At 44.8% G+C, this 23,963-nt stretch overlaps 1 protein-coding gene across 5 annotated transcripts in view; it reads right to left on the bottom strand.

The window, feature by feature from the left end:
• Positions 1,111 to 23,963, bottom strand: part of ACSL1 (acyl-CoA synthetase long-chain family member 1) — a 65,565-nt gene continuing 42,712 nt past the window's right edge. For 3 of the 5 annotated variants that reach the window (XM_018041881.1, XM_005698717.3, XM_005698716.3), the window contains exons 6-21: positions 23,413 to 23,512; positions 23,020 to 23,198; positions 20,627 to 20,659; positions 20,423 to 20,474; positions 19,705 to 19,778; positions 17,264 to 17,341; positions 14,889 to 15,023; positions 12,821 to 12,955; positions 11,934 to 12,029; positions 11,050 to 11,122; positions 7,617 to 7,705; positions 6,485 to 6,601; positions 4,661 to 4,804; positions 3,297 to 3,398; positions 3,094 to 3,165; positions 1,111 to 2,741 (exon numbers count right to left, since the gene is read on the bottom strand). In XM_018041881.1, coding sequence (XP_017897370.1) covers positions 2,601 to 2,741; positions 3,094 to 3,165; positions 3,297 to 3,398; positions 4,661 to 4,804; positions 6,485 to 6,601; positions 7,617 to 7,705; positions 11,050 to 11,122; positions 11,934 to 12,029; positions 12,821 to 12,955; positions 14,889 to 15,023; positions 17,264 to 17,341; positions 19,705 to 19,778; positions 20,423 to 20,474; positions 20,627 to 20,659; positions 23,020 to 23,198; positions 23,413 to 23,512 — 1,620 coding nt within the window. In that variant the 3' untranslated portion in view covers positions 1,111 to 2,600. Of the gene's footprint in view, positions 2,742 to 3,093; positions 3,166 to 3,296; positions 3,399 to 4,660; positions 4,805 to 6,484; positions 6,602 to 7,616; positions 7,706 to 11,049; positions 11,123 to 11,933; positions 12,030 to 12,820; positions 12,956 to 14,888; positions 15,024 to 17,116; positions 17,195 to 17,263; positions 17,342 to 19,704; positions 19,779 to 20,422; positions 20,475 to 20,626; positions 20,660 to 23,019; positions 23,199 to 23,412; positions 23,513 to 23,963 lie in introns of all 5 variants that reach the window. The other 2 variants (XM_018041882.1, XM_005698718.3) reach the window with 1 other exon arrangement.

The raw sequence follows: 23,963 nt of genomic DNA, 5'->3' as shown, positions 1-23,963 counted from the left end.
AGAAGGACACGCACCATACGACTCATTCATATATGGCACTTAGAGCGGTCAAGTGCAGAGACAGCAGAAGGGTGGTGGCCAGGGGCTGGGTGAGGAGGGAACAAGGGTTATTAATGGGCAGAGCTGCAGTTTTGGAACGTGAGGAACTACTGGATGGAGATGGATGGTGGTGACCGCCGCACAGGCCGCATTTAGTGAATGCACTAGATGCCACTGAACCTTATGCTTTTAAATGATGAAGGTGGGGGATCTTAGGTGTGTTTTATCAGAATTAAAAAAAAAAAAAGAGACAATGTTTTTATCAACCTCATGATAGAAGCTTGGTTCAAACTTTGTTCTCTAACACCCACCAGTTCCTAAGTCCTGTGCTGAGAGCTCAGGAAGGAGACAGGAAGGTCACGGGGTTCCCCAATGACAGGAGAGAGCAAGAGGAAGATAGGGAAGGAAGAAGGTAAAGAACTTGAAAAGCAAGGCAAAAAGGCAGCCTGGATGAGTCTTACCAGAGAGCTGTGCACAGACAGGGCTTAAGCTTTAGAGGAAGAAAGCAGACCTCAGCACCCCAAACCCGAGACCGAAGCAGGGGATGAAGGTGTATTTAAACACAACAGGCTACAGAAGAGACCGGGGCTGGGGCGGGGGGTGGGGGAGCGGTTAATTCACACTTCTGGAAAAGACAAGTCTTTTAAGATGACAGCGTAGGGTAGCGACAGGAGAAAACAGTCAGCCGCTATGAATGAGCCATCTCCCCGAACAGCATTATGGGAAGAGGATGACTATAGACGCACCAAATGAAAACCCGCTAGAACCACCCGCCGCAGCGACGCCTCCTGCAATGTCGCTTCCCCCCGAGAATTTGCGTTTTCAAGAACACCTGTGCCATTCATACCATGACTTTCTCCTCTGAAACACAGCAGGATCGCTGCTGCCAGGGGAACGGGTTGGAGCCCCGGTTCAGCATCTGGAAGTGGCGGGATGACGGCGCCCCGAGAAGGAGCCCGGAGAAGGGAGGACACACAGGGAGAAGCCTGTGGCTGAGCGCATCCCCGCTCTTCGCACGTGCTCATCCGAGGCCGCCCCGGCCCTCCCATGAAAAATGGAGGCGTCACTCGCTTGAAATGCAGAAATATTTATTTTGGTTTCCTTCACTGTTTTTGGAAATTCTGTTTTGGTTTATAAAACATAGAAAGAGCCAACACTTAAAGCAAACATTCAAAACCCCGATGTGACCAATTATTGACTTCTTGGGCAATTAAGAGTACACGTAGGAAGTTAGGCTACCAAATAGTGTTGTAATGAGGACAGCTCTTTAGGGCAAACCCTGTTGTGCTTGTATAATACAGGTACTCCTCTTTCCCAAAACAACTGTTTTCGGTGTACAAATGAAAACTAAGTTCAGTCACATGTGGCAAAGACTTGCAGTAAAAGTGAAATGCGGCTAATTTCCCAAATTAACTTAAAAAAAAAAAAAAAAAAAACCTTGAGAATCTAATCCCAGGAAATGAGTTTTCCAGATTCCTATGTCCTAGAATTTTGGCTTGTCAAATATATTTCATAGAAATCAAGTAGCATTACGATAGAAGAGCATTTATTTATCACCATCCATTTCAATAAGTACCCAAGTGTATCTACCTCCTTAATATTTTTAAAGACATGCCTTGCCTGAGAGTTTATATTCTGGGGGGGAGGGGGGGGTCGGGGAAAAGCCACTTGATCAAACATACTGTTTCAATATGAAAACCACATTAAAATCCATCAGAGACAGAGTGACCGGTTCATCAAAGGAAAAGTGGACAGTTATTCAGGCGTCACAGTTGAGCATGGTTGATCCAGGTAACTGTTTCCTTGTTGAAATGCTTGTCTTCACTGCAGAGTCTAAGGCAGATTTTTTCTTTTAATAACCCCTGGGAGGCGACAGATGGAGGAAATCAGGAAATTGGGTCTGGAGAAGAGCGTTGGAGAATATTCTGCTCTATGGGCACCAGAATCCATCCTCTCTGGTGAGCGGCTGTCCATCCAGAATTCAATACCTGTGCTATTCTGAGCTGGGTCTGCCCTTTGCTTCACTGAGAACCTCTGCTCCGACAGGAAGGACAGGGGTTAATCAGAAGGTTCGTGAGAGTGAGTGTGACACAGGGAAGGGAGGGTAGCAGGAATTAAAAAAAAAAACAAAAACCCTCTGGTCCTCTTGCGACCTCCTGCAGGCGAGCCAGGTCTTGCTTGTCGGAACGGTGGTTCCCTCCAGTGCACGGGACTCTGAGCAGCAGAAATCTGCAGAATTTGCAGTGTGTAGCAGACATCTCAGAAAGAGCAAAGTCCTAACCCTTTGGTTAGCAGATCGGGGAGACAAAGTGTTCACCCGCCTTTGTAACTGAGGAATTGGTAAAGAACTTAGCACGTTTGCAGTTTCCCCTCTATGATTTTTTAAGGCTCGTTTTGGAAATCGTGGATCACCGTGGACACGGTCTGCGACGCGAGGTGGCTGTAAGGCAGTGTTCCGTTCCCTCCAGGCTCCTATGACGAGAATCTGGACGGGAGAGGCACCCGAGGATGCTCCCTCCCTTCCTGCCGTTGTCAAACTCCCCTCCGCTTCCTCCCTCGCGTTAGACTTTGATGGTGGAGTAAAGCTCATCAATCTGTGACCTGAAATAATTCCGAAGCTCTGGCCTTTTAGCCTTCATGGTTGGGGTCAGAAGGCCATTGTCGATAGAGAAGACTTCAGGGTGGAGATAGATGCCTTTGACCTGTAAAGAGACCAGGAAGTCAAAGGAGGCAAGGAGGACAGATACTTCTGAAGGGATAAAAACCCTTCTGGGCCATTCCTGCCAGCTTCACAGGCCAGGCCAGCTGCACCGTCTCAACATAGGGCAGGGAGTGGCCTGATATCAGGACAGAATCGGGACCACAGCCTGGCCCCCCAAGAAGAGGATACACCCCCCTGGTTACAGAAATCCCTCCCCAGCCAAACCACACCACTGTCTCTTCCACACAATGTCTGTACATCACCTCATCCTCTTCTAGAACCTGTTCACCAAAAACACCCTCAAGTCAAAAACCCATTTTTCGGGAATTCATACACTTGGATGTGAGTCTTACCTGTTCAAATGGTTTCAGGCCAGACTCCTTCCCGAGTCTCACCATGTCTTCTAGAATACCTTTTTTGACATCCTAATAAGGTAAGAAAAACAGGATCCTTATTCCCGTGGTGGGTTCAGGGGGCGCGGGGGGCAGGGGTCCCTGCACTTTGCACTTAACGCAAAGGGAAGTTCAGGAGGATGGCTGCACACTTTGGAACCCACCTTGTTTCTGCATAGTTCTTCAAAGGAGCCCACAATGCCTCTCTTCTGGGCCCAGGCACCTAGTGTCTCAACGTCCGGTACCACAATCGCTATGAGAAATGCCTTTAACAGAGACAAGTGAGTTATTACACAGTTTGGTCCCGATGTTCTAAAATTGTAGTTCCTTATTATCTGCTTCGTGGGCCCCTGGGAGAATCTGGGAGTTAGAGACCCTCTCTTCAGAGCATGTTAAAAGCCCTGGCGTCCACAGGGCCCAGGTTAACTCCTGCCTCTGAAATACAGACAGTATCGGGAATTTTGCAATAAATGTTTTCAAAGAACCACTGGAAATCAAAATATAATAAAACCCTAGTTTTTACTTATTTTTATATATACTTTTAAAAATAAAATAGGGTCAAATAAGCAAATAATGGGATAGATATCAGATAACTGCTTTATAAAAAGACAAAAAGAAAATATATACAGATTCACTTTAAAAAGAACTCTAGCACCTCATTCTTTACAACTGAGTGACAATGAAATGAAATAAAAATCAAAGGCACAGTAGGCCAGGTCTAAGAAGATGCAGTGCATTCTTGAAGAAAAATAGGCGTATTTTCTTACAGGAAAATCTTCTGCCACAATTATTTGAAAATTTCAAGATTTGTAGAAATATTTTTAAATTTATTTAAATAGGAGGATAATTACTTTATAATATTGTGATGCTTTTTGCAATGAATATGAACCAGCTCTAGGCATACATGTGTCCCCTCTGATTTGTAGAAATATTAACCCTCAGAAAACTAGAACCCATTCTCTTCCTTTCCACCATCTGTCCAGAATTTTGGTAAATGAGGTTCCATTGCAATACTGCCATTAGTTTTCAACTTTAAGATATGCTGGCTTCCAAACCATCATTTGCTCAAGAATGATGAAGAAGGTATACCATAAATAAGTTAGGTTTAATATGTCTAAAAATGCTAAGCTTTCTTATAACCCATATATCAATATTTCTCCTCGTAATTAAATTAGAAGCTTATTTTACCTATCCCCCAGTAGTTTTATGCCACTTCCCTTGGTATAGAAGACTAAGAACTGCCAAGAATAAGAGACACAAATTGCTAGTTACAAAATAGATGGGGGAGAAACAGAAAAAAAGAAAAGAAATGCCAAGCAACAAAACCCAATAACGTGTTGATTATGTTCTAGCAAGTCAGGCATCAAAGTCAGACAGTCAGAAAGCCAGTTCACACACGTGGCCAACTTCCCATTACACTGAAGGTACGTGGACGTCTTATAATATTGTGATGCTTTTTGCAATGAATATGAACCAGCTCTAGGCATACAGAGCCGGCCACAGAGCTCCTGGCTCGGGCAGCACATACCTGCAAGCTCTCTCCGTGGACAAACACCTGAGCGATAGGTTCACTTCGCTGGTAGATGTTTTCGATCTTCTCGGGAGCTATGTACTCCCCTTGTGCCAGTTTAAAGATGTGCTTTTTCCTGTCGATGATCTTCAAGGTGCCATTCTGTTTGGGGGTGCGGAGGGGAGGTGTGGGCTGTGAGCAGGTCCCAGGGCTGTTTCCCCCCAGCAGTGGCCACGCAGCGCACTGAGCATTTCCTGTGCACTATTACTTAATCCTAATAAGGTCTGGCAATGGCAATGGCAGCCCACTCCAGTACTCTTGCCTGGCAAATCCCATGGACGGAGGAGCCTGGTGGGCTGCAGTCCATGGGGTCGCTAAGAGTCAGACACGACTGAGCGACTTCACTTTCACTTTTCACTTTCACGCATTGGAGAAGGAAATGGCAACCCACTCCAGTGTTCTTGCCTGGAGAGTCCCAGGGATGGAGGAGCCTGGTGGGCTGCCATCTGTGGGGTCACACAGAATTGGACACGACTGAAGTGACTTAGCAGCAATAAGGTCTGGCAGGGGTCGGCTGTTAAACCATTTTACAGAGAGACAAACTGAGGCTGACAGAGATTATGTAACCTCCCCAGGCTGAGTAGTGAGATAGAGAAGGGATGAGGGAGTCCCTCTCACTCCACTTCCGCCTCTCAGCCAACTAGAGCACCCCGCTTGCTCCCTTCAGCTTGGAGAGCTTTACTGTGTGCCACAGGGGCCCGAGACGGGGTCAAGGTGCTCTTGAGGAGAGATGCGCTCATCCTCCCCACAGTGCTCGGTGTGGAGCTGGGGCTGCAGAGGACCTGCTCCCGGCTCTCTGAGTGATGACTGTGGGGACTCGAGAATCTCTGGCCCAGACTCGAAAACGCCAGTGGTGCCTGCCTCCCCACCTCTGGTAACCCAAAGCCCCATCCCCACCCCGGGTCACTCGCTCGCTTCCCAGAGTCATCTGCTGGAAAGTACCCGGGGTTCTTTCAGCCTGCAACAGTTCTCCTCCGGTTCCAACAGGAGCAGACTAAGGTCCACGAAGATTAGGATGAGGAGATGGGCTCCTCAGAGCCAGAGTCAGAATCAGAATGGATACTTAACCCCTCCTGAGTCTGGAAAGAGGGACTTGATTTATTTCTAAATAGCCTGGGTATTCTGAAATCTGAATTAATTTGGGGTGGGGATATTGTTTCAGGCAAAAAAAAAAATTAGCACCTTAAATCTGTAAGACTTGAACAATTACACAATAATAATAATGACACGAGCCGTTGTAATGACTTTAAAAAGCAATGGTTGCCACCACAGCAAAAGTGGTGACGCCTATGTTGCTTCTTGCAACAGCATCTTGACTCCCGAGATGAACTCCGAATTTCTCTACAGTAAACAGTTCTGAGGCTACACTCAAAGGGCTTGGCCTCAACCTCTAAACACTTACCCTGTTTTTACTGAGATGACGATGCTAAGAAACGTATGTGTTCACAAATTCTGGCCTGTCATCCATTCCCAGCCGCTTAAATACAGTGCTCTCTCTCCCCTACCCAAAATGAACCAAGGCCTCAACTTCAAGGCACAGTACTGAAATGGGAAAAGCCAGTCACAGTGTTTCTGGATTTCAGACCAGAAGCAGCAACCAGAAAGGATGTCAAGTATCAAAACAAAACCTATGTGCAGCAGTTACAGTGAAAATGCTACAGGAGGATGCTAAACATAAGCCTGTTTTCTGCGTAAAGGAAGGGAGGGAGAAAGACGGGGGAGAATCAGGGCGCCGTGGCTGTGCTGGAGCTCGTCTTCCCGACAAGGGAGGGGACCACTTACTGGTAACCACTTGCCAATGTCCCCTGTGTGCAACCAGCCGTCTTTATCCAGAGTTTCTGCTGTTTTCACTGGGTCTTTCAAGTAGCCTTGAAAAACGTTTGACCCTTTCACACATACCTGAAGGAAAAAGAGGGCGAGGGAGGTGTGGCCATGTGAATTGGAAGAAGTGGGTGAAAGGTACAAACATCCAGTTATAAGGTAAGTAAGGACCGGGGATGTCACGTACAGCATGCCAACTACACTTGGCATGGCTGCGTGGGATGTTTTCAAGTTGTTAAGAAAGGAGATCTTAAGAGCTCTCATCACAAGGGGGAACAAAAATCCCTTTTCTTCTTTTTGTTACCGGTATGAGATGATGGATGGTTACAAAACCCACGGCCGTGATCATTTCACAATACCTGCAACTCAAATCAGCTTACACTTAGACAGTGCTGGCATCAGTTCCATCTAAGTGAGATGGGAGGGGGAAGAAAGATGATCTGTTAAGAGCACTAACTGGGACTTCTCCAGAGGAAACTGCGTGTGTGTGCGTGTATGTGTGTTTGTGTGTGTGTGTGTGCATGTGTGTGTGTGTGTGCACGGGCGTGTATGTCTCCCTCAACCTTTAGCCAGACTCTGAATGCCAGGATCCAGCGGGAGCTACCAGAGCCTCACTGACGTGCTGGTACCTCCAATGCCCCCACTTCCTTCCTGAATGTCTTCGGCTGCAGATTCTAGGGCTCACGATCACCCTAGGTTCTGGCTCCAAGCTGCCAGAAAGCCCCAAAGGGGATGAAGTCACACAGCAGTTGGGCATACCTTCCACTAGCCACCGGTCACTCAGGCACTGAGGGCAGTCAGCAGACAGGAAGCCGGGGCCAGGGACTTTGGGCCCTGAAGCCTTTCTGCCCTCCTGGGCCCTGAGGCCCATCGTGCTGGTGGCAGAAGGTGGTGCTGGTGCCCCCCACGCCTCCACCCCCTGAGACTTAGACATATGCACCTTCCAAAAGAAGCCTGTATGACCGCAAGATCAGCAGCAACACCAAGCTCAGTGGCTTCACCTGCCGCAGTGCTGAGAAGTGGTTGGTTACAGAAGTGGCTGGTTACTGGAGGCGACTGCCCCAAGAGGGTGACTTCGGGGGGTTTTACTCACCTCGCCCTCGCCCTTGGCAGCCAGGTAATTCATTTCTTCCACATCAACAAGCTTGATAATGCTGCAAGGCATTGGGGCACCAACATGGCCTGTGTATCAAATAAAAGAATGATCACTCCTAATATGACAACCAATATCCTTAGGCCAGATTGCTTTGATCCCAAATAAGCCCTGTTCTCACGCTGAGAACAGCTGGTGCGAACCTCTGGCTTGGCAAACACTGTCTGTCTCCCCCTGGCAAACTAATTGAGAGTTTATTCCCAGAAAAGAGAAACATTCAAAAGTCTCTTAGGGACCTTTCCTAAGTCTGACGCTCCAATTACTTTTCAAAGTGTAAATGATTTGGCTGCTGATTTTTAGGGTTTCTTTGAATACCTGGAAGTGGGTTTTCTAAAACTTTTATGTGGTTCCTATGATCCGATTGAGAGAGTCATTTCCTAGGCAGGTTGATAAGAAGTCTAGGGGTCCCCAAGGAGAGAGGGGTCTGGAATTCTCAAGGAGGAAGAAAAGACAAACTTTTTTTCCTTCTCTACATTCCTCAGGATTATATAACAATAATGTATTCTGCCTGAGGAGAGTCTCTGGATTAAACCTTCTGGCTAATTCTGTTATCTTAAAATGTAAATTATGGGAGTAGGTCTGGTGAGGTCTTTACAACCTCCAGACATTCTTTGGATTCACTGGAGAGTATATAACTTCATTGCTAACACTAACAAGTGGGTACTCTTTCTACCCTCTTCTGATGCCTATGTCAGAAGCTTTCTCTATCTCCTTCATACTTTAATAAAACTTTATTACACAAAAGCTCTGAGCAATCAAGCCTTGTCTCTGGCCTCGGATTGAATTCTTCTCCTCCGGAGGCCAAGAATCCCGGTGTCGTGATTCAACAACAACCTTTCACGATGGCCCTGCTCTCCCTTATACAGATGTACTTAATGTCTGCGTTCTCTATGAGAATAAACTGTGATCGGTCAGATGGTTTTGACCAATATGGCCTTTTCCCCCGAGATTAAGAAAGAACATGTCTTATACGTAAATTCATTTAAGACAGGACAAGGCTTCTTTTCACAGCTCACTTCACTCTCTTGCCAAAGGGTGCTCAGTTCAGTTCAGTTCAGTTCGGTCGCTCAGTCATGTCCGACTCTTTGTGACCCCACGAACCACAGCACACCAGGCCTCCCTGTCCATCACCAACTCCTGGAGTTCACCCAAACTTATGTCTATTGAGTAGGTGATGCCATCCAGCCATCTTATCCTCTGTCATCCCCTTCTTCTCCTGCCCCCAATCCCTCCCAGCATCAGAGTCTTTTCAAATGAGTCAGCTCTTCGCACCAGGTGGCCAAAGTATTGGAGTTTCAGCTTTAGCATCAGTCCTTCCAAAGAACAGCCAGGACTGATCTCCTTTAGAATGGACTGGTTGGATCTCCTTGCAGTCCAAGGGACTCTCAAGAGTCTTCTCCAACGCCACAGTTCAAAAGCATCAATTCTTCAGGGCTCAGCTTTCTTCACAGTCCAACTCTCACATCCATACATGACCACTGGAAAAATCATAGCCTTGACTAGACGGACCTTTGTTGGCAAAGTAATGTCTCTGCTTTTGAATATGCTATCTTGGTTGGTCATAACTTTCCTTCCAAAGAGGAAGCGTCTTTTAATTTCATGGCTGCAATCACCATTTGCAGTGATTTTGGAGCCCCAAAAATAAAAGTCTGACACTATTTCCACTGTTTCCCCATCTATTTCCCATGAAGTGATGGGACTGGATGCCATGATCTTCGTTTTCTGAATGTTGATTTTTAAGCCAAATTTTTCACTCTCCTCTTTCACCTTCATCAAGAGGCTCTTTAGTTCTTCTTTACTTTCTGCCTTAAGGGTGGTATCATCTACATATCTGAGGTCATTGATACTTCTTCCAGCAATCTTGATTGCAGCCTGTGATTCCTCCAGCCCAGCGTTTCTCATGATGTACTCTGCATAGAAGTTAAATAAGCAGGGTGACAATATACAGCCTTGACGTACTCCTTTTCCTATTTGGAACCAGTCTGTTGTTCCATGTCCAGTTCTAACTGTTGCTTCCTGACCTGCATATAGGTTTCTCAAGAGGCAAGTCAGGTGGTCTGGTATTCCCAGCTCTCTCAGAATTTTCCACAGTTTCTTGTGATCCACACAGTCAAAGGCTTTGGCATAGTCAATAAAGCAGAAATAAATGTCTTTCTGGAACTCTCTTCCTTTTCCCACAATCCAGCGGATGTTGGCAATTTGATCTCTTGTTCCTCTGCCTTTTCTAAAACCAGCTTGAACATCTGGAAGTTCACAGTTCACGTATTGCTGAAGCCTGGCTTGGAGAATTTTGAGCATTACTTTACTAGTGTGTGAGATGAGTGCAACTATGCGGTAGTTTGAGCATTCTTTGGCATTGCCTTTCTTTGGGATTGGAATGAAAACTGACCTTTTCCAGTCCTAACCAAAGGGTGCTAGGACTGGGCTATTTTCCCAAAACAAAAATAACAGAAATCAGATTAAGTTTTAAGAGTGTCACAAATCATTCTTCCAATGTTTTGATCATTTTAGCTTAAAGTGGTCACTATTCCAAATTCTGCAGCTGGTAAGGCACCAGGGATTAAAAAGTCAGTACTGTGAAAAAGGTTCATAAACTGTCAGTGCCAACTGCAACAGAATGATGTTCCCGGAGACGGCCTGATATTAGAATCTGTGTCATTAGGTATTCAAACATGTAAAACGGCAACTGTATCAGGGAATCTATTGATCACGGTGTAGAGTACACTGCTGGTATGGGACAGGGGAGGCATACAAGTCTTGTGGTCAGACATGGGCTGGGATCCTGGCTCTGAAGCACAAAGCTATATAAATTCTTAGACTTTATGGACAAGCTTCTTAGTCAACAATCAACCGTGTCCTCCCAGGGGTGACAAGGCTGACCTCACAGGCATGTTGTCGGGATGAAATGCACGTAATCTGTGTCCCTCAGTGCCTAGCACAGAACCCCATCCAGAACAGGTACTTGTATTTATCCTCCACTGTTCTTTCCTTTTGGGAAAAAGGACTTGTGTTTATTTCTGCCTGGGGTCTCAACACCAAGTGCAGCACACAGCGGAAATGCCATTAAAATTCACCAGCAAGTAATCAGGCCCCAATCGATTCCTGGAAAGCTCTGGTGGGCCAAGCACTCTGAACCTTGTATAAAGGGCACCATCTTCAAATGTGAGCTCCACCCAGCCTGACAAGTCAGAGCCTCCAAATCACCACTGTGCACTGGGAGACCCCATCCACAGGGCTCCCGGGTTCACAGGATTGTTGGCCCAAGCCCAAATCATCGGAGACACAGCACTTGTTTAAGTTGGTTAGTTAACCCAGTTCCAACAATTTTGATGTGAAGAGTAAGATCCTCGTGAGCAACGTCCTGCCCCTGTACCTGCGGTCCAGTCTCCAGGAATAGTCAGGCAGCAGCCGGCGGCGCACTCGGTCTGTCCGTAGCCTTCGTAGAACTGGGTGCCCAGGCGAAGAGACAGAAGGAGAGGGGACAGTCACACTTCCACTGCAAGTGCTCAGTAACTAAGTTCCTCTAGCCACATTAGAAACCTCAGCCCACACGTTACGACACGCTTTATTACAGCGCAAGCATGCTCACACACAGAAGACAATGCCGCACAGATCACACTTCGCAGGATCCACCCAGGGATGCACTCGCTCTGCGGGCTCACGGCTACTTGTCACCCAGTCTCTGATGCTCCCTCCACGTAAGCCAGGGTCTCTGCGTGGTTTATGACCCATCCCCACACCCTCACGCCTGATCTAAAGGCATCTTTTGTGCCTTACCCCAGTGAAAATTTCCCAATGGTGAACACAACACATACTCTGCCAGAGGTGAAAGATACATGCGGGCACACAAGAGACTGCATGTCTTACAAATTGAAGGTTGGTGGCAACGCTGTGTTGTCAGAAGATGGTTAGTGTTTTTTAGCAATGAAGTATTTTTAAGGTATATACAATGCCTTGTTTTTTGGACATAATGCTACTGCACACTTACTAGACTACAGCCTGGTGTAGACAGGGCTTTTATATCTACTGAGAAACCAAAAAATTCAGAAGACTCGCTTTACTGCGACACTGGCTTTACTGCACTGCTCTGGGACTGCAGGATCTCCAAGCTGTGCGTGCACTTCTTTCTCCAAGCCACCCAGTAATAACACATCCGAAGAAAAGAAGGGGCACGCGCAGGCAAAGAAGACAGCCTTTCGGAAAGCGGCCACATGGGCGTGAGTCAGCTGAGAGCCCGAGCGGCAGGGAGCCCCTCACCTGGCAGCCCAGCGCGGCCCTCAGGAAGGTGAGCACGGTGGCAGACACGGGCGCTGCTCCTGTGATCATCAGCCTCACTTTTCCTCCCAGGCTCGACTTGCAAGGCAGGAAGAGGGGAGAGGGTGAGGGCAAGTGGCTGGAGAGCAGTGGTCTTCTCCAAGATTCCTCCTGGGAACCCTGATGCCCTAGCCCACCAGCTCCTGGTCGGCGGGCTGCACAGAACTTCACTCCGCACAAGCATGCACAGGCGCTCCAAGAGGGACACCCGACGGGTTGGTTCCACCCAAAACCATGCCACTCGCTCTCAACGGCTGTGGACAGCAAAGCAACACCTCTACACTCACAAGTGTTTTGAGGAATTAGAACAAGAGTGTTGTTGGTTTGTGGCAACTATCGCATTTTGGGGAACGCACTATTATTCCATATGTAAAACAAAATGGAGAATCAGAAAGGCTATGCTACCTGATCCCTTTTCTGCCCTGGACAGTGAAACACTATTCAGAATTTTGTTGGACACTGAGGTTTTGCTAATGGCTTTGTCCTTAGTTTTAAGAAATGTGCCAGAAATTCTCTTTCTCACTGACCTTCTCTTTTAAAAAGAGCTCTCGCACAATAAAAGGGTAGAGGATTAAGAGGTACAAACAACTAGGTATAAAATAAGCTACAAGGATATATTGCACAAGGATATATTAGGTGAACATAGCCAATATTTTATAATAACAATAAATGGAACATCATCTTTAAAAATTGTGAATCATTGTATTGTATGCCTGTCACTTATATAAAATTGTACATCAACTATTCAATTTAAAAAAAGAGCCCTCACAGAAAGTTTGAAAGCCAAATTAGTTTAGATGACAAGCAATAGTTGAGAGTCAACATGCTACCTGTATTTTGTGGAAGATCAGTTTATCCCAGAGGCTGTTGTTTCTAATGATGCCACTGCGAAGTTCAGCCTCTTTCCTCTTGGAGGCAAAGTCCAACAGCCATCGCTTCAGCGTGGTGTTTGCTTGTCCGAAAATCTAAAGAGTCAAGAGATGAGAAGGTTTCCCGATGAGTAGAATGCAAGAATGAAAACGTCAGGTAATAACAAGTGTTGGTGAAGATGTGGAGAAACTGGAAGCTTCATGCCTTGCTGGCGGGGATGTAAAATGGTTCAGCTGCTTTAGAAAACAGACTGGCTATTCCTCAGTTAAACACAGAGTTAGTCATGACCCAGCAATTCTGCTCCTGGGCACACACCTAAGAGAATGAAAACACACATCCATAGAGCCCCTTGCCTGTGGATGTTCACAGCAGCATTATTCATAACAGCCTAAAAGAGGAAACAACCCCACTGACCATCAACGGCTGGACAGATAAATAAAACATGTTGCACCCATGCAGTGGAATATTATTTGGCCATGAAAAGGAACGAAGTATGGATCCAGGCTATGACATGTATGTACTTGGAAAGCATACTTAAGTGGAAGAAGCCAGTCACAAAAGAATACTCCGTGATCCCACTCATATCAAAATCCAGAATAGGGAAATGTACAGGCTCAGGAAGTAGATTCATTTTATGGGGCAGAGGGAGGTAGTGGGGTGGAGGATGATCCCACATTCTTTCTGAAGTAATACAAATGTTCTAAAATGGACTTTAATGATAGTTGCAGAACTCTGTAAATATACTAAAAACCTTTGACTTGCACTAAAAACACTTAAATGGGTGAATCATATATAATGCGAATTATATCTCAATAAGGCTGCCTAACAATTTTCTTAAAAAAAAAAAAAGAACCATTAGAAAAAATGAGAAAGGGGAATATATCTGCAATGCAGGTGACGTGGGTTCAACACCTGGGTCGGGAAGATCCCCTGGGGGAGGAAATGGCAACCCACTCCAGTATTCTTGCCTGGGAAATCCCATGGACAGAGAAGCCTGGCAGGCTACAGTCCATGGGGTCACAGAGTCAGACACAACGGAGTGACTAAACAATCACCACCACAAAAGATTAACAGAAGCTAAAACCTCCCACGGAAACTGGGGAGTATTAGCTGGCAGGAAAACAAAAATGTAAAAAAAGTGAGACGTTCTCATAGATGAGAAAAGCCATGCTTCAACATGAAGAGCATTAAAACTGCCCCGCGCAAATCCACCGTGAAGACCGCTCCCGCCACCCAGGGTCCTGCCCTGGTGGTGGGCCTGTGGTCCAACAGCCCCCCACCTCCTCTTGGTCCCGGGCTTGGCTTAGTCACGTCTCCCAATGTGGCTGCTAAGTAGGTAGCATTTTTACACATGGTGGAACTTCACAATTTATAAAATCATTTCATAGTTATTATCTTCATTATTTTCATTTTTTGTTTGTTGAGTTTTAAGCTAGCTTTTCTACTCTCTTGTTACCCCAGACACCAGTAAGAAAGTGGAAGCATTAGTTGCTCTGTCATGCCTGACTCTTTTGAGATCCCACAGACTGTAGCCCGCCAGGCTCCTCTCTCCATGGGATTCTCCAGGTAAGATTACTGGAGTGGGTTGCCATTTTCTCCTCCAGGGGATCTTCCTGCTCCAGGGATCAAATCTGGGTCTCCAACGTTGCAGGCAGACTCTTCTTTACTGTCTGAGCCACCTGGGAAGCCCAATAAAATCATTTGATAGCTATTATTTTCATGTGATGTAATTAGCAACTTTATGAAATGGAGGAGGAGGTAACAGTCCATTGTAAAGGTGAGAAAACGGAGGCTCCAAGAGTTTATTGTGAAAATAAAGCAACCTCCAACCCACATCTGTATTGTGCCTTCTGATTTATAAGGTACGCTCACAGTGCTTTCTCTTATAATCCTCACCCACAGCTCGGGGAGGTAAACAGACTCTGGTTTAACAGAGGAGTAAACCGCAGTCCCACGAGTCTAAGAGCAGCCGCCACGTTTGCAGAGAATTTTGGGTTCAAGATCCCACACTCTGCCCCTGGCACTTACTCGGTCAAACATCCGGTTCAGCAGTCTGGGGACCACGGGGAAGATGGTGGGTTGAAGGGCCTTGAGATCATCCATAAGCAGCCTGATATCTCCTTGGAAAAATCCTATTTTAGCTCCATGACAGAGCATCACACACTAGAGAGGCAAACAGAAATATCTAATGTGTCATCATTGCAGCAGGGGTTACACAACACACACAGACACACAAGGCTTTGGTTTTAGCATTTCAGGCCAGTTTCCAGAAATCACAAAGTTCCTAAATGTAGGGAGCTTTCAAAACGACATTCCTGGGACTCCCCTGGTGGTCCAGTGGTTAAGACCCTGAGCTTCCAATGCAGGGGCTGCAGACTGGATCCCTGGTCAGGGAAGTAAGATCCCACACGCCATGTCACATGGCCAAAAATAAAACAAAATAAAATGAAACAGCATTCTCGCGTTTTAGGGTCCTTGTACAACAGGGGGCTATTGCACTACTCCTGATCATCCTGGAGATAGAGGAGCTGGCTAATCAGCAACCAGGGAATGTGGTTTTTAGTGATGATCTTAGAGGTTCTGCTGTTTTAGTTTCAGGATCAGTATCTGCCAAAGGAAGGACATGGTATCAGATAATCCAAGTTATTTTTAGCCTTCCAGAAAATTTAGGTCTAATTTATCCCATAATAAAAACTTAGCTACTTGCCTACAGTCTAAGCTTTCTAAATAATGTTTGTTTGTTTATTTATGGCTGTGCTGGGTCTTCGCTGCTGTGCAGCTTTCCTCCAGCTGTCGTGAGTGGGGGCTTTTCTCTAGTTGCGGTGCTTGGGTTTCTCACTGCAATGGCTTCTCGCTGTGGAGCACGGGCTGTAGCGCGCATGGCTTCAGCAGTTCAGACACACGGGCTCAGTAGTTGGGACTCCCGGGCTCTACAGCACATGCTCAGTGGTCATAGGGCACGGATCTTCCCAGATTAGGGATCAAACCCGTGTCTCCTGCATTGGCAGGCGAATTCTTTACCACTGAGCCACCAGGGAAGCCCCAGTCCAAGCCTTTTAAAGTCTCATTTTTCCTGTTTGTATCTAACTAAAAAATATTTGAGTCGTCAGTTGAGACTGCACAGAACAGTCTGCCTTCGGTTATAACCTAGTGCCTGAACTTCCTCTTGTCTGAGGCAAGCTGCACTTGCAGGTCACAGGCACGTGACAGAGTCTGCCTGTTTTAAATTTTAAAAAGAAAGAGATTCAAGGGATGCTGCAACGGAAGTACAAAGGACCTCAGGCTTGAAAGCAGAAACCACTTTAGAATGGTATACTATGGTTCATTGTTTAAAAATTAAAGCTCAGAGGCTTTGTTCAGTGTGGACTGGCTCCTGGGCACTGTGAAAACTAGGAGGTAACTACAGTCCACTGTCAACACATTTGTGATCACTCTGTACACGTGCAAGGTCTCCCAAGGCGTGCAAAAAACAGAAGTGTTGGCTGGCAGATCCTTGATCCTTTGGGAGAAGTAAATCCTCCAGGGCGGCAGCTGGTCAAAGCGCAGAGTCTTTATCAGCCCCTCACCCCCCAATACCTGTCTAGTGCCTGAAACACAGCTGGTGCTTCATGAATAGACATTAAACGAATGAGCAGTGCTCACTGTTTCTCCCATAAGCATACAAAGCAAAACTGTCCAAGAAGGAAAAACAGATGGTTCTTGGTCAGCTTTTAAATGAGTCACACAGCTGTGTGTGAGCAGCTCAAGGAGAACTTGGCTGAAGGTCATCCACTTTGCCAAGGGCACTTGGGATATTGGTGAAAAAAAAAAAGAATCTGAAGTCAACTTGTGCCTTATAGGTAAGCACAAAATAAAACTTCTGGGACTTTCCTGGAAGTCTGGTGGTTAGAGCTTCACGCTTCCAGTGCAGGGAGCCACAGGTGTGATCCCTGGTCAGGGACCTAAGATCCCACAAGCTGCTCAGCATGGCGAAAAAAAAAAAGAGAGAGAGACAGAGAACTGTCTCTCTTACAGAACTCAAGCCTCACCAGGCTTTGTGGGATGCTATTCATAAAAATTCTACATTTACAACTCATCTTTCTGAATTCATATTTGTGTCCTTCAAAAGTTTGAGCTTCTAATTTTAAAATGAGTATTAAAGTTCAGTACCTGGACCCAGAAAAAAAGTATACTCTTAAATAATTAGCTCTATTTCTAAAACGGGGGCTGAGCGAAGAGCTGCCTACAGGTAGGATGGTATACACACTTGAACTTACCAGCAGGAGCTGCTCAAAAATGTGTGCAAACGGTAAAAACGAAATGTGTGTGTCACTGGCATTCAACATAAGTGCTTTCTGTAAAACACAACGACTTAGAAAACAAACAAATGCGCATGCACAGGCAAAATAAAACCCAGTGCCTACCTCTACAACTCTCTCAAACATATGGGCCAGAGGCAAGAAAGAGATCAAAATGTCATCTGAGGTAGGAATGAACGTGTTCTGCAAGCAAAGACACCAGCGGGCAGAAAAGCATTAGGATTTCCAGGAATTCTCCATTTATTTCAGAGCACATAATATCTCAAGGCTAAGAAGTAACAGCATGAGTTTACATCTGCAATTATTTCTCACTGAAAAAGGAAATGCTAAGCAATACTTTAATAAGTTATTCAAATCGAGTAGAGGTCATTCCTAATGACAAAGTAAATCCATGCAGGACTTGAGTCACAATTAGGAAAATGTGGCCCACACTGGGATGGCCAGATATCATGTGCTCTAAGCACCCAGACTTTCAAAGCTATAGGACCTCGATGACCAGCAAGCTCCGCTCCACCTTAAGAAATACAAGCTTCACTCCAACAAAAGACCAGCATCTTTTGTTGTCAAGGACTTAGGGGAGAAAAGAGAAACTTGGAGATTTCCATGTTCCTTTTATTTACAGTACAAATGTATTTTGAGCATTTTAGTTTGATCAACATTTTTACTTTACAGCCCTACTAGACCCCATTAAAAAAAAAAATCCCAATGTGTTTAATGCAAGCTCTGAACTGGCCCCAGGGAATTTGCTCTCCCATAAAATGCTGATCATGACAGGTCTGCATCTCAAGTAACATCTGGTTTCCATTTCATGGCTAAGAATGAGCTTAATTTACGGTCAGGCACAGTGAGGGATGTGCATGGAATGTTCTTGCTATTAATATAGAGTATTCTGGCCCAAACAGGGGCTGCCAACAGAGCTGCTGCCCCACCAACTAAGAAACAAAGGCTCTGTCAAGTTGCCTAGGGATGATGCGCCCAGCTTAGAGTTGGGCTCTCGCTTCTCTGAGGCTGGGCCATCCTTCATAATAAAGCAATCATACGTGATGTAGCCTGATTGTGCCATAATCTGAGATTAATTTATTTCTGCTTCCCAACCGGTACCTGTCGGTACAAAAGTGCTACATGATGAGAAATCAGACTCAATAACATCTATACTCTTCAATTTTCTTATTTAGGTCAAACAAATAATGTGCATTTGCATAATGAGAAGTTTTACAAAGTTGAGAATGCCCCTGATAATATTCACATTAACATTAACTGTAATCATTTGCCTCAATGATTCATGCATTTTAAGTTATCTTTGAAGGCCAATGAGGAAATTAAAATCTCACTTTGGTAAAGTACTAAATGTTGAACTCTGTTTAGAAAGTATATACCAAAAGGACTAAGAAGGTGTAAGAATACACTTACGCAGTCGCTGAAGATACCCGTTCCCCAAAACCATTAAGCACAGGCTCCTACCACAAAAAGCAGACCTTAGAGAATCCCTCCAGAGGCACATAATTTGCAAACGCAAATTATGAAAAAATGTGCAAAGGATACCAGGGAAAGGTATTCATTACATTATTCAATACGTACTTTTTTAAAAGGCAAGTTGGAAATAGACCTTTGGTGCTATAGACTGATTGTAACGACCCCTCTCAAAGTCATATTTAAAGCCCTAACCACCCCGCTCCACGTGACTGTATTTGGAGACAGGGAAGGTCATTCGGGTTCAATGAACTCATAAGGGTGGGGCCCTGATTCAATCAGGCTGGTGTCCTTCTAAGGACAGGAAGAGACACCAGAAACCTCTGCATGTGCCCACAGAGGCGAGGGCAGGGAGGCATGGAGAGGAGTCGGCTACAAGCCAGGAAGAAAGCCTTCACCAGAACCAACCAGATTTGCTGATACCTTGATCATGGACTTCTCGCCTCCATGAGAAAATACATATCTACTGTTGAAGCCACCCCACCCAATCTGTGCTATTCTGTTATGGCTGCCCACACAGACTAAGACACTTATACAGCACATTTTAAAAGTATTAGAAATAACTATAAAGTTATTTGATCTAAAGTTCAAGGCTTTAATCTTTCATATAAAGTGGAAGTCAAATTAAGCATAATAAACAGTGAAAACAATAATAATTCAAAACACCTTCAGCAACATTTAACATTTCCTTGTCCACCTAAAGAAATTAATTATTTTCTACACACTAAAACAGGAGATAAAATCATAAGAGAGTCAGTTTTTCTCTGTCCTTTCCTAAAAACATTTATAAGGCAGTATCCAAATGAAGTTTTACTATATAAAAAATGTAATAAATTCGATCTGTCAATTCAAGTTAACCGTCACAGCAGGAGTTGGGGATCAGGTCCATAGTGAAAAACTATTTGAGAGGAGGTGACCTCAGACCCCGGGAAAGCTCAGACCTTATCTATGTTTCAGGTAGTGTTTCAGATACAGTCTGGGCCAAACATGATGGTGGGGCCTTGACCTCCTTCATTCTTGAGGCCTGATGCCAACCACTGGATACACGGAAAGATGGCCCTCTCCCCCAAGTTTACCTCTGTTATTTTCACAAACGCTGAACAATCGCTCACTATATTTCGATGCGTGATCATTGCTCCTTTGGGGTTGCCTGGAGACACATATGAGCAAAATAAAGTTAGAAGACAGAAACTCCATCCAAGAATGGCGGACGTGAGACAAGCCCATAAACCCCACATCATCAGGGCCCCCGATGCCTCTCATGCGAGGTACACCGTGAAAGCCAAAAGCTGAGTTGCACTGAATTCCTGAGCAACCTGTAATCCTTTAAATGAAGCTAATTATCTTAACAACTTGTTGACCAGAGGTGCATTAATACGTCTTTGGTTACCTGAACGTTATTGATTGGAGACGTTTCAACATTCACTTACATAACAAATTGCCAGCCACAGGCATTAGTTTCTGGAAAAATCCCCAGGTCAATAATGTGTTAAACCATCTTTACTAATATGGGCAAGTCTTAGAGGGTGCGTGTAGCAATAAGAGACGAAAATCCAGGAATTTTATTTCTGGAAACCATGGATACAGTTTGTCCCAGAAAGATGGGTGATGTAAATGTGTGAGGATACACTCAGATCCTGGGGATGTTGTATCGAGCTACTGGAAGACAGGCTTGAACACTTCTGTCTCTTTTGCATCCAGTCCATCTACAATTGGAATAAGTCATCCGCAAGAGAAACCGGGAAATATACAGTTCCAGGTACCACTTAGAAACAATTTCTTTTCAAAACTGACCTGTAGTTCCACTAGTGAAGCAAATTACTGCAAGATCTTCAGGTGCTGGAGGCTACAGCACAATAAAAAGAAAAAAGCCAGTACAAATCAGAAAAGAATAGAAAACTCTAAGTTGTTATGACCCAATATTTCTACTAGCCTCTGAACTAATTAGACACAGAAGCTGGACAGAGGCTGGGGCCGGGTTGGACATAGTGCACTCACCTTGGGCTTCTGTCTGTTGGCTCTTCCCAGGTCCTTAAAAAGAAGAGAGGAAAAAAAAATTGAAATGGAAACATTTAAGTCACATCAAGTCAGTTCAAGCTGACTTTTCTGTGGGATTGATTCACTCACAGCCAACACAAAGACAGCGCAGATTTCAAATTACATAAACGACAGCAATTTAACCTGAACCCAAATACTTACCCATTGTTCTAAGAATCCGTTTTATGGTTGTTTTCTCTCTTATATAAAACCGTATCGATGGCCTTGGGACTGGCCTTGGAAACAGGACTGATTCCAAGGACAGGAATCGATGTCTCTTACATGTAATTCCAGTTTCCACTGCCATTCCTATCATGGCCTTTAACAAAGCCCAGCTCTGTGCCCTCCCAGAATCAGAACTCAGCACTGATCTGTGATCACTGGTTCTACAAAACTGACATCTTCAGTATGGAGAGAGAAATCAGTCTCCACCAGATTTAAATGCTGACCATTCTGGAAAGGCTCAAATATCTGCAGTTCCCCACATGGAGGGGAGAAAGGACTTAGGCGTCTATGATTATAGATCAGGCCACGATAGAAGCTCCAGGACCACCATCGAATGGCCATGAGGGTTAAGAAGGACAGATTCAGTTCTGAGGTGTGGCATCTCAAGGAGAATTCTGTTACTACCCCGGGCTCATTCTGATGTTGTTACCACATGAAGGTATCTCCACAACCACCTTAATACCTATTATTTTTTGAATGAACGATTTATGTTATTTTCTTATTGAACAGCTTGAGTGAGCATAGGAAACAAGTGTGCCTGGAATTAAGTGGAAATTAGATGGGTGGCCTCTGGGCTCAACTAAGTAGGAAATGGCAACCCATTCCAGTATTCTTGCCTGGAGAATCCCCACGCACAGAGAACCCTGGCGGGCTACAGTCCATGGGGTCGCAAAGAGTTGAACACGACTGAGCACCTAACACTTTCACTTCCACTCAGGGCTCAGTGAGTTGCTGCCCAGTATACAGTTTTAAATCCTAATCACACTTTTAAATTATGTGTATGATTGACCACTAATTAAAAATAGGGACACGGATATCCAACTAGAAGTCAACTAAGAGCTAAAGTAATGATAATTCCAATTTCTTCCCAAAATAATCTTTTATCAGATTCAAATTTCCATGCATCTTTTTAAAATTCCTATATAACTTAAGATCTCTAATTCTTTATCATATATAGCAATCAAAAAAAGACAAAAAAAAAAAAAGCCTGTGTATGTGTCTGGGGAAGGGTAGGGGGATAAGGAAAAATGGGAGGAAAAGAATTATCTTGAAATGGGATTACAAGTGAAAAAAAACAGGGAAACACTAGCTGAAAAACTAGCTAAAAACCCCATTTAACAATTCTGCACACCTATTAACTCTTACAGGTTGCTGTCCTATGCTATTGTTTGTGTGTATACATATGTGTGGCTGACACTCTAATAGAACAAATGACAGATTCCCTGTGCCTACTAAATTCCCCAGAAAAGGTTTTATAGATCCTTACTTGGAGCTCAAATTCTTGGTAGAAGGAGAACCATAAATAAAATTCAAAACACTATTTATAACAACTCCAGGAAAATATTTATAACATTTTCAGAAAGAGAATGATTTATCTATTGAACCTATTATTCCCCGCGATGTGCACCTAACAGAAGCTTCCTCTTGCCTGCTGTTGTGGATGGAACTTTTAACCCAAGAGCAACCGGGGAAACCAGCTTCATCAGCTTCTTGTATTGGGTTGGCCAAAAAGCTCACTCAAGCTTTTCTGTAAGATCTAACGAAAAACCAAAATGAACTTTTTGGCCAACCCAATACGATCTAATGTTGAACAACCAGTTTAAACATGGACCCACTCATTTTCCTAGACTGGTTACCTTTACAACTGTGATTAATCTGAATCTTAAAATGAAAAATAAATCAAATCAAGCACCTATGCTAGAAATTCACCAGAGGCCTAAAAAAGCAACCTTGGGAAAAGAATAATGAGGCAGATTTCTATGTCTGACTGTTTTAGAGACAAATCAGTAAGTAAAAGACATTAATACTTAAAGAGGACACACAGACTTAACTCTCCGCTTGAACCTGAAATTCTCACTCCCAGCATTTATTAGCAGGGCTTGTCAGTGCTCTAGAATGACTTTGTTAGCGCTGCAACTTGCTAGATGACAGCACTTAGGCAGAATGTGATGGGTTAACACTGGGAATGTGTGCAGAATTCTTCTTTCCAGTAACGAGACAGATTTCTGTTCTCTTTATAGGACCCGCGAGAGTTAGGACTTTGTGGTCACACCGGAGAGACACCACAGTTGAACCAAAATGGCCTCGGAGGAACTGTTCAGGGAAGCGAGCAGGGCAGGGTGACTCACCTCCATGGCCTTCATGCTGATGATCTCCACTCCACACTTCTTGCCTCGTTCCAGGAGATCACTGCCGTAGGAGTCCATGAGAACAATAGTTTTAAGGCATGGTATTAATTTATTTTCTACACCTTCTAATAGGAGGTTGGCCTTCTCTGGCTTGTCCACAAAAACCAGAGAGAGTTCGGCTGGAAGTAAAGAGACACAGTGAGGAAGCAGCTCTGGGATATTTAAAAGCTTGACTGTAACATCTGACATCAGGTTTAAGAACTACCTTCTTTGAATAGGAGGGCAAGTGTACATTTAAATGAAAAATCCCTATTCCATCATGTAATCATAACATGTAGCTGCTGTATCTACCCAATAACTAGGGTAACACGCTCCCAAAGACCACAGACATACCTTTGTTGATGATGTAGGTGATGGCTTCAGTTCCGAGGGTGTCATACAGGGGAACGATCACCATCGAGTAAGTAAAGCATCCCTGTTCAATGATCACCCACTAAAGAAAAAGTAGAGATTGAGGTGAGAATATGAGAGGTCACCATGGAACCCCTCCAGGAAAAACAAGACTCTAAAGACTCAACGTGGAAACACTAGATGTACCAAAACTAACATCTGTGTATCAACTACCATGTGTCAGGCACTGGAGGGATTCCTAATGAGCAAAACACTTGCCCAGTTCTTACCAAAAAAAAAAAAAAAGAAAGTACAATCTGCCTGAAGATTTGGGGCAAATATGTGAAAAGAGAATGAACAACACAATAAAGTGATGAGCTCAGAGGTAAGAGAGCCCACAGTGGACCTCCATGGAGTGGGAGGGAATCGAGCTCGCCCTTGGCAAGAGCAGCACAATTTCGACAGATGGAGAGAAATGCCCAGGGACTCCAGGAGAGGAACCGCGAGGTCCAAGCAGGGAGGAGGGATGTCAGTGAGCCCTGAGGCTGGCAGGG

Source organism: Capra hircus, chromosome 27, assembly GCF_001704415.2.
Source record: "Capra hircus breed San Clemente chromosome 27, ASM170441v1, whole genome shotgun sequence".
Lineage (NCBI taxonomy): Eukaryota > Metazoa > Chordata > Mammalia > Artiodactyla > Bovidae > Capra > Capra hircus.
This window is presented reverse-complemented; position numbering and strand designations above follow the sequence as displayed.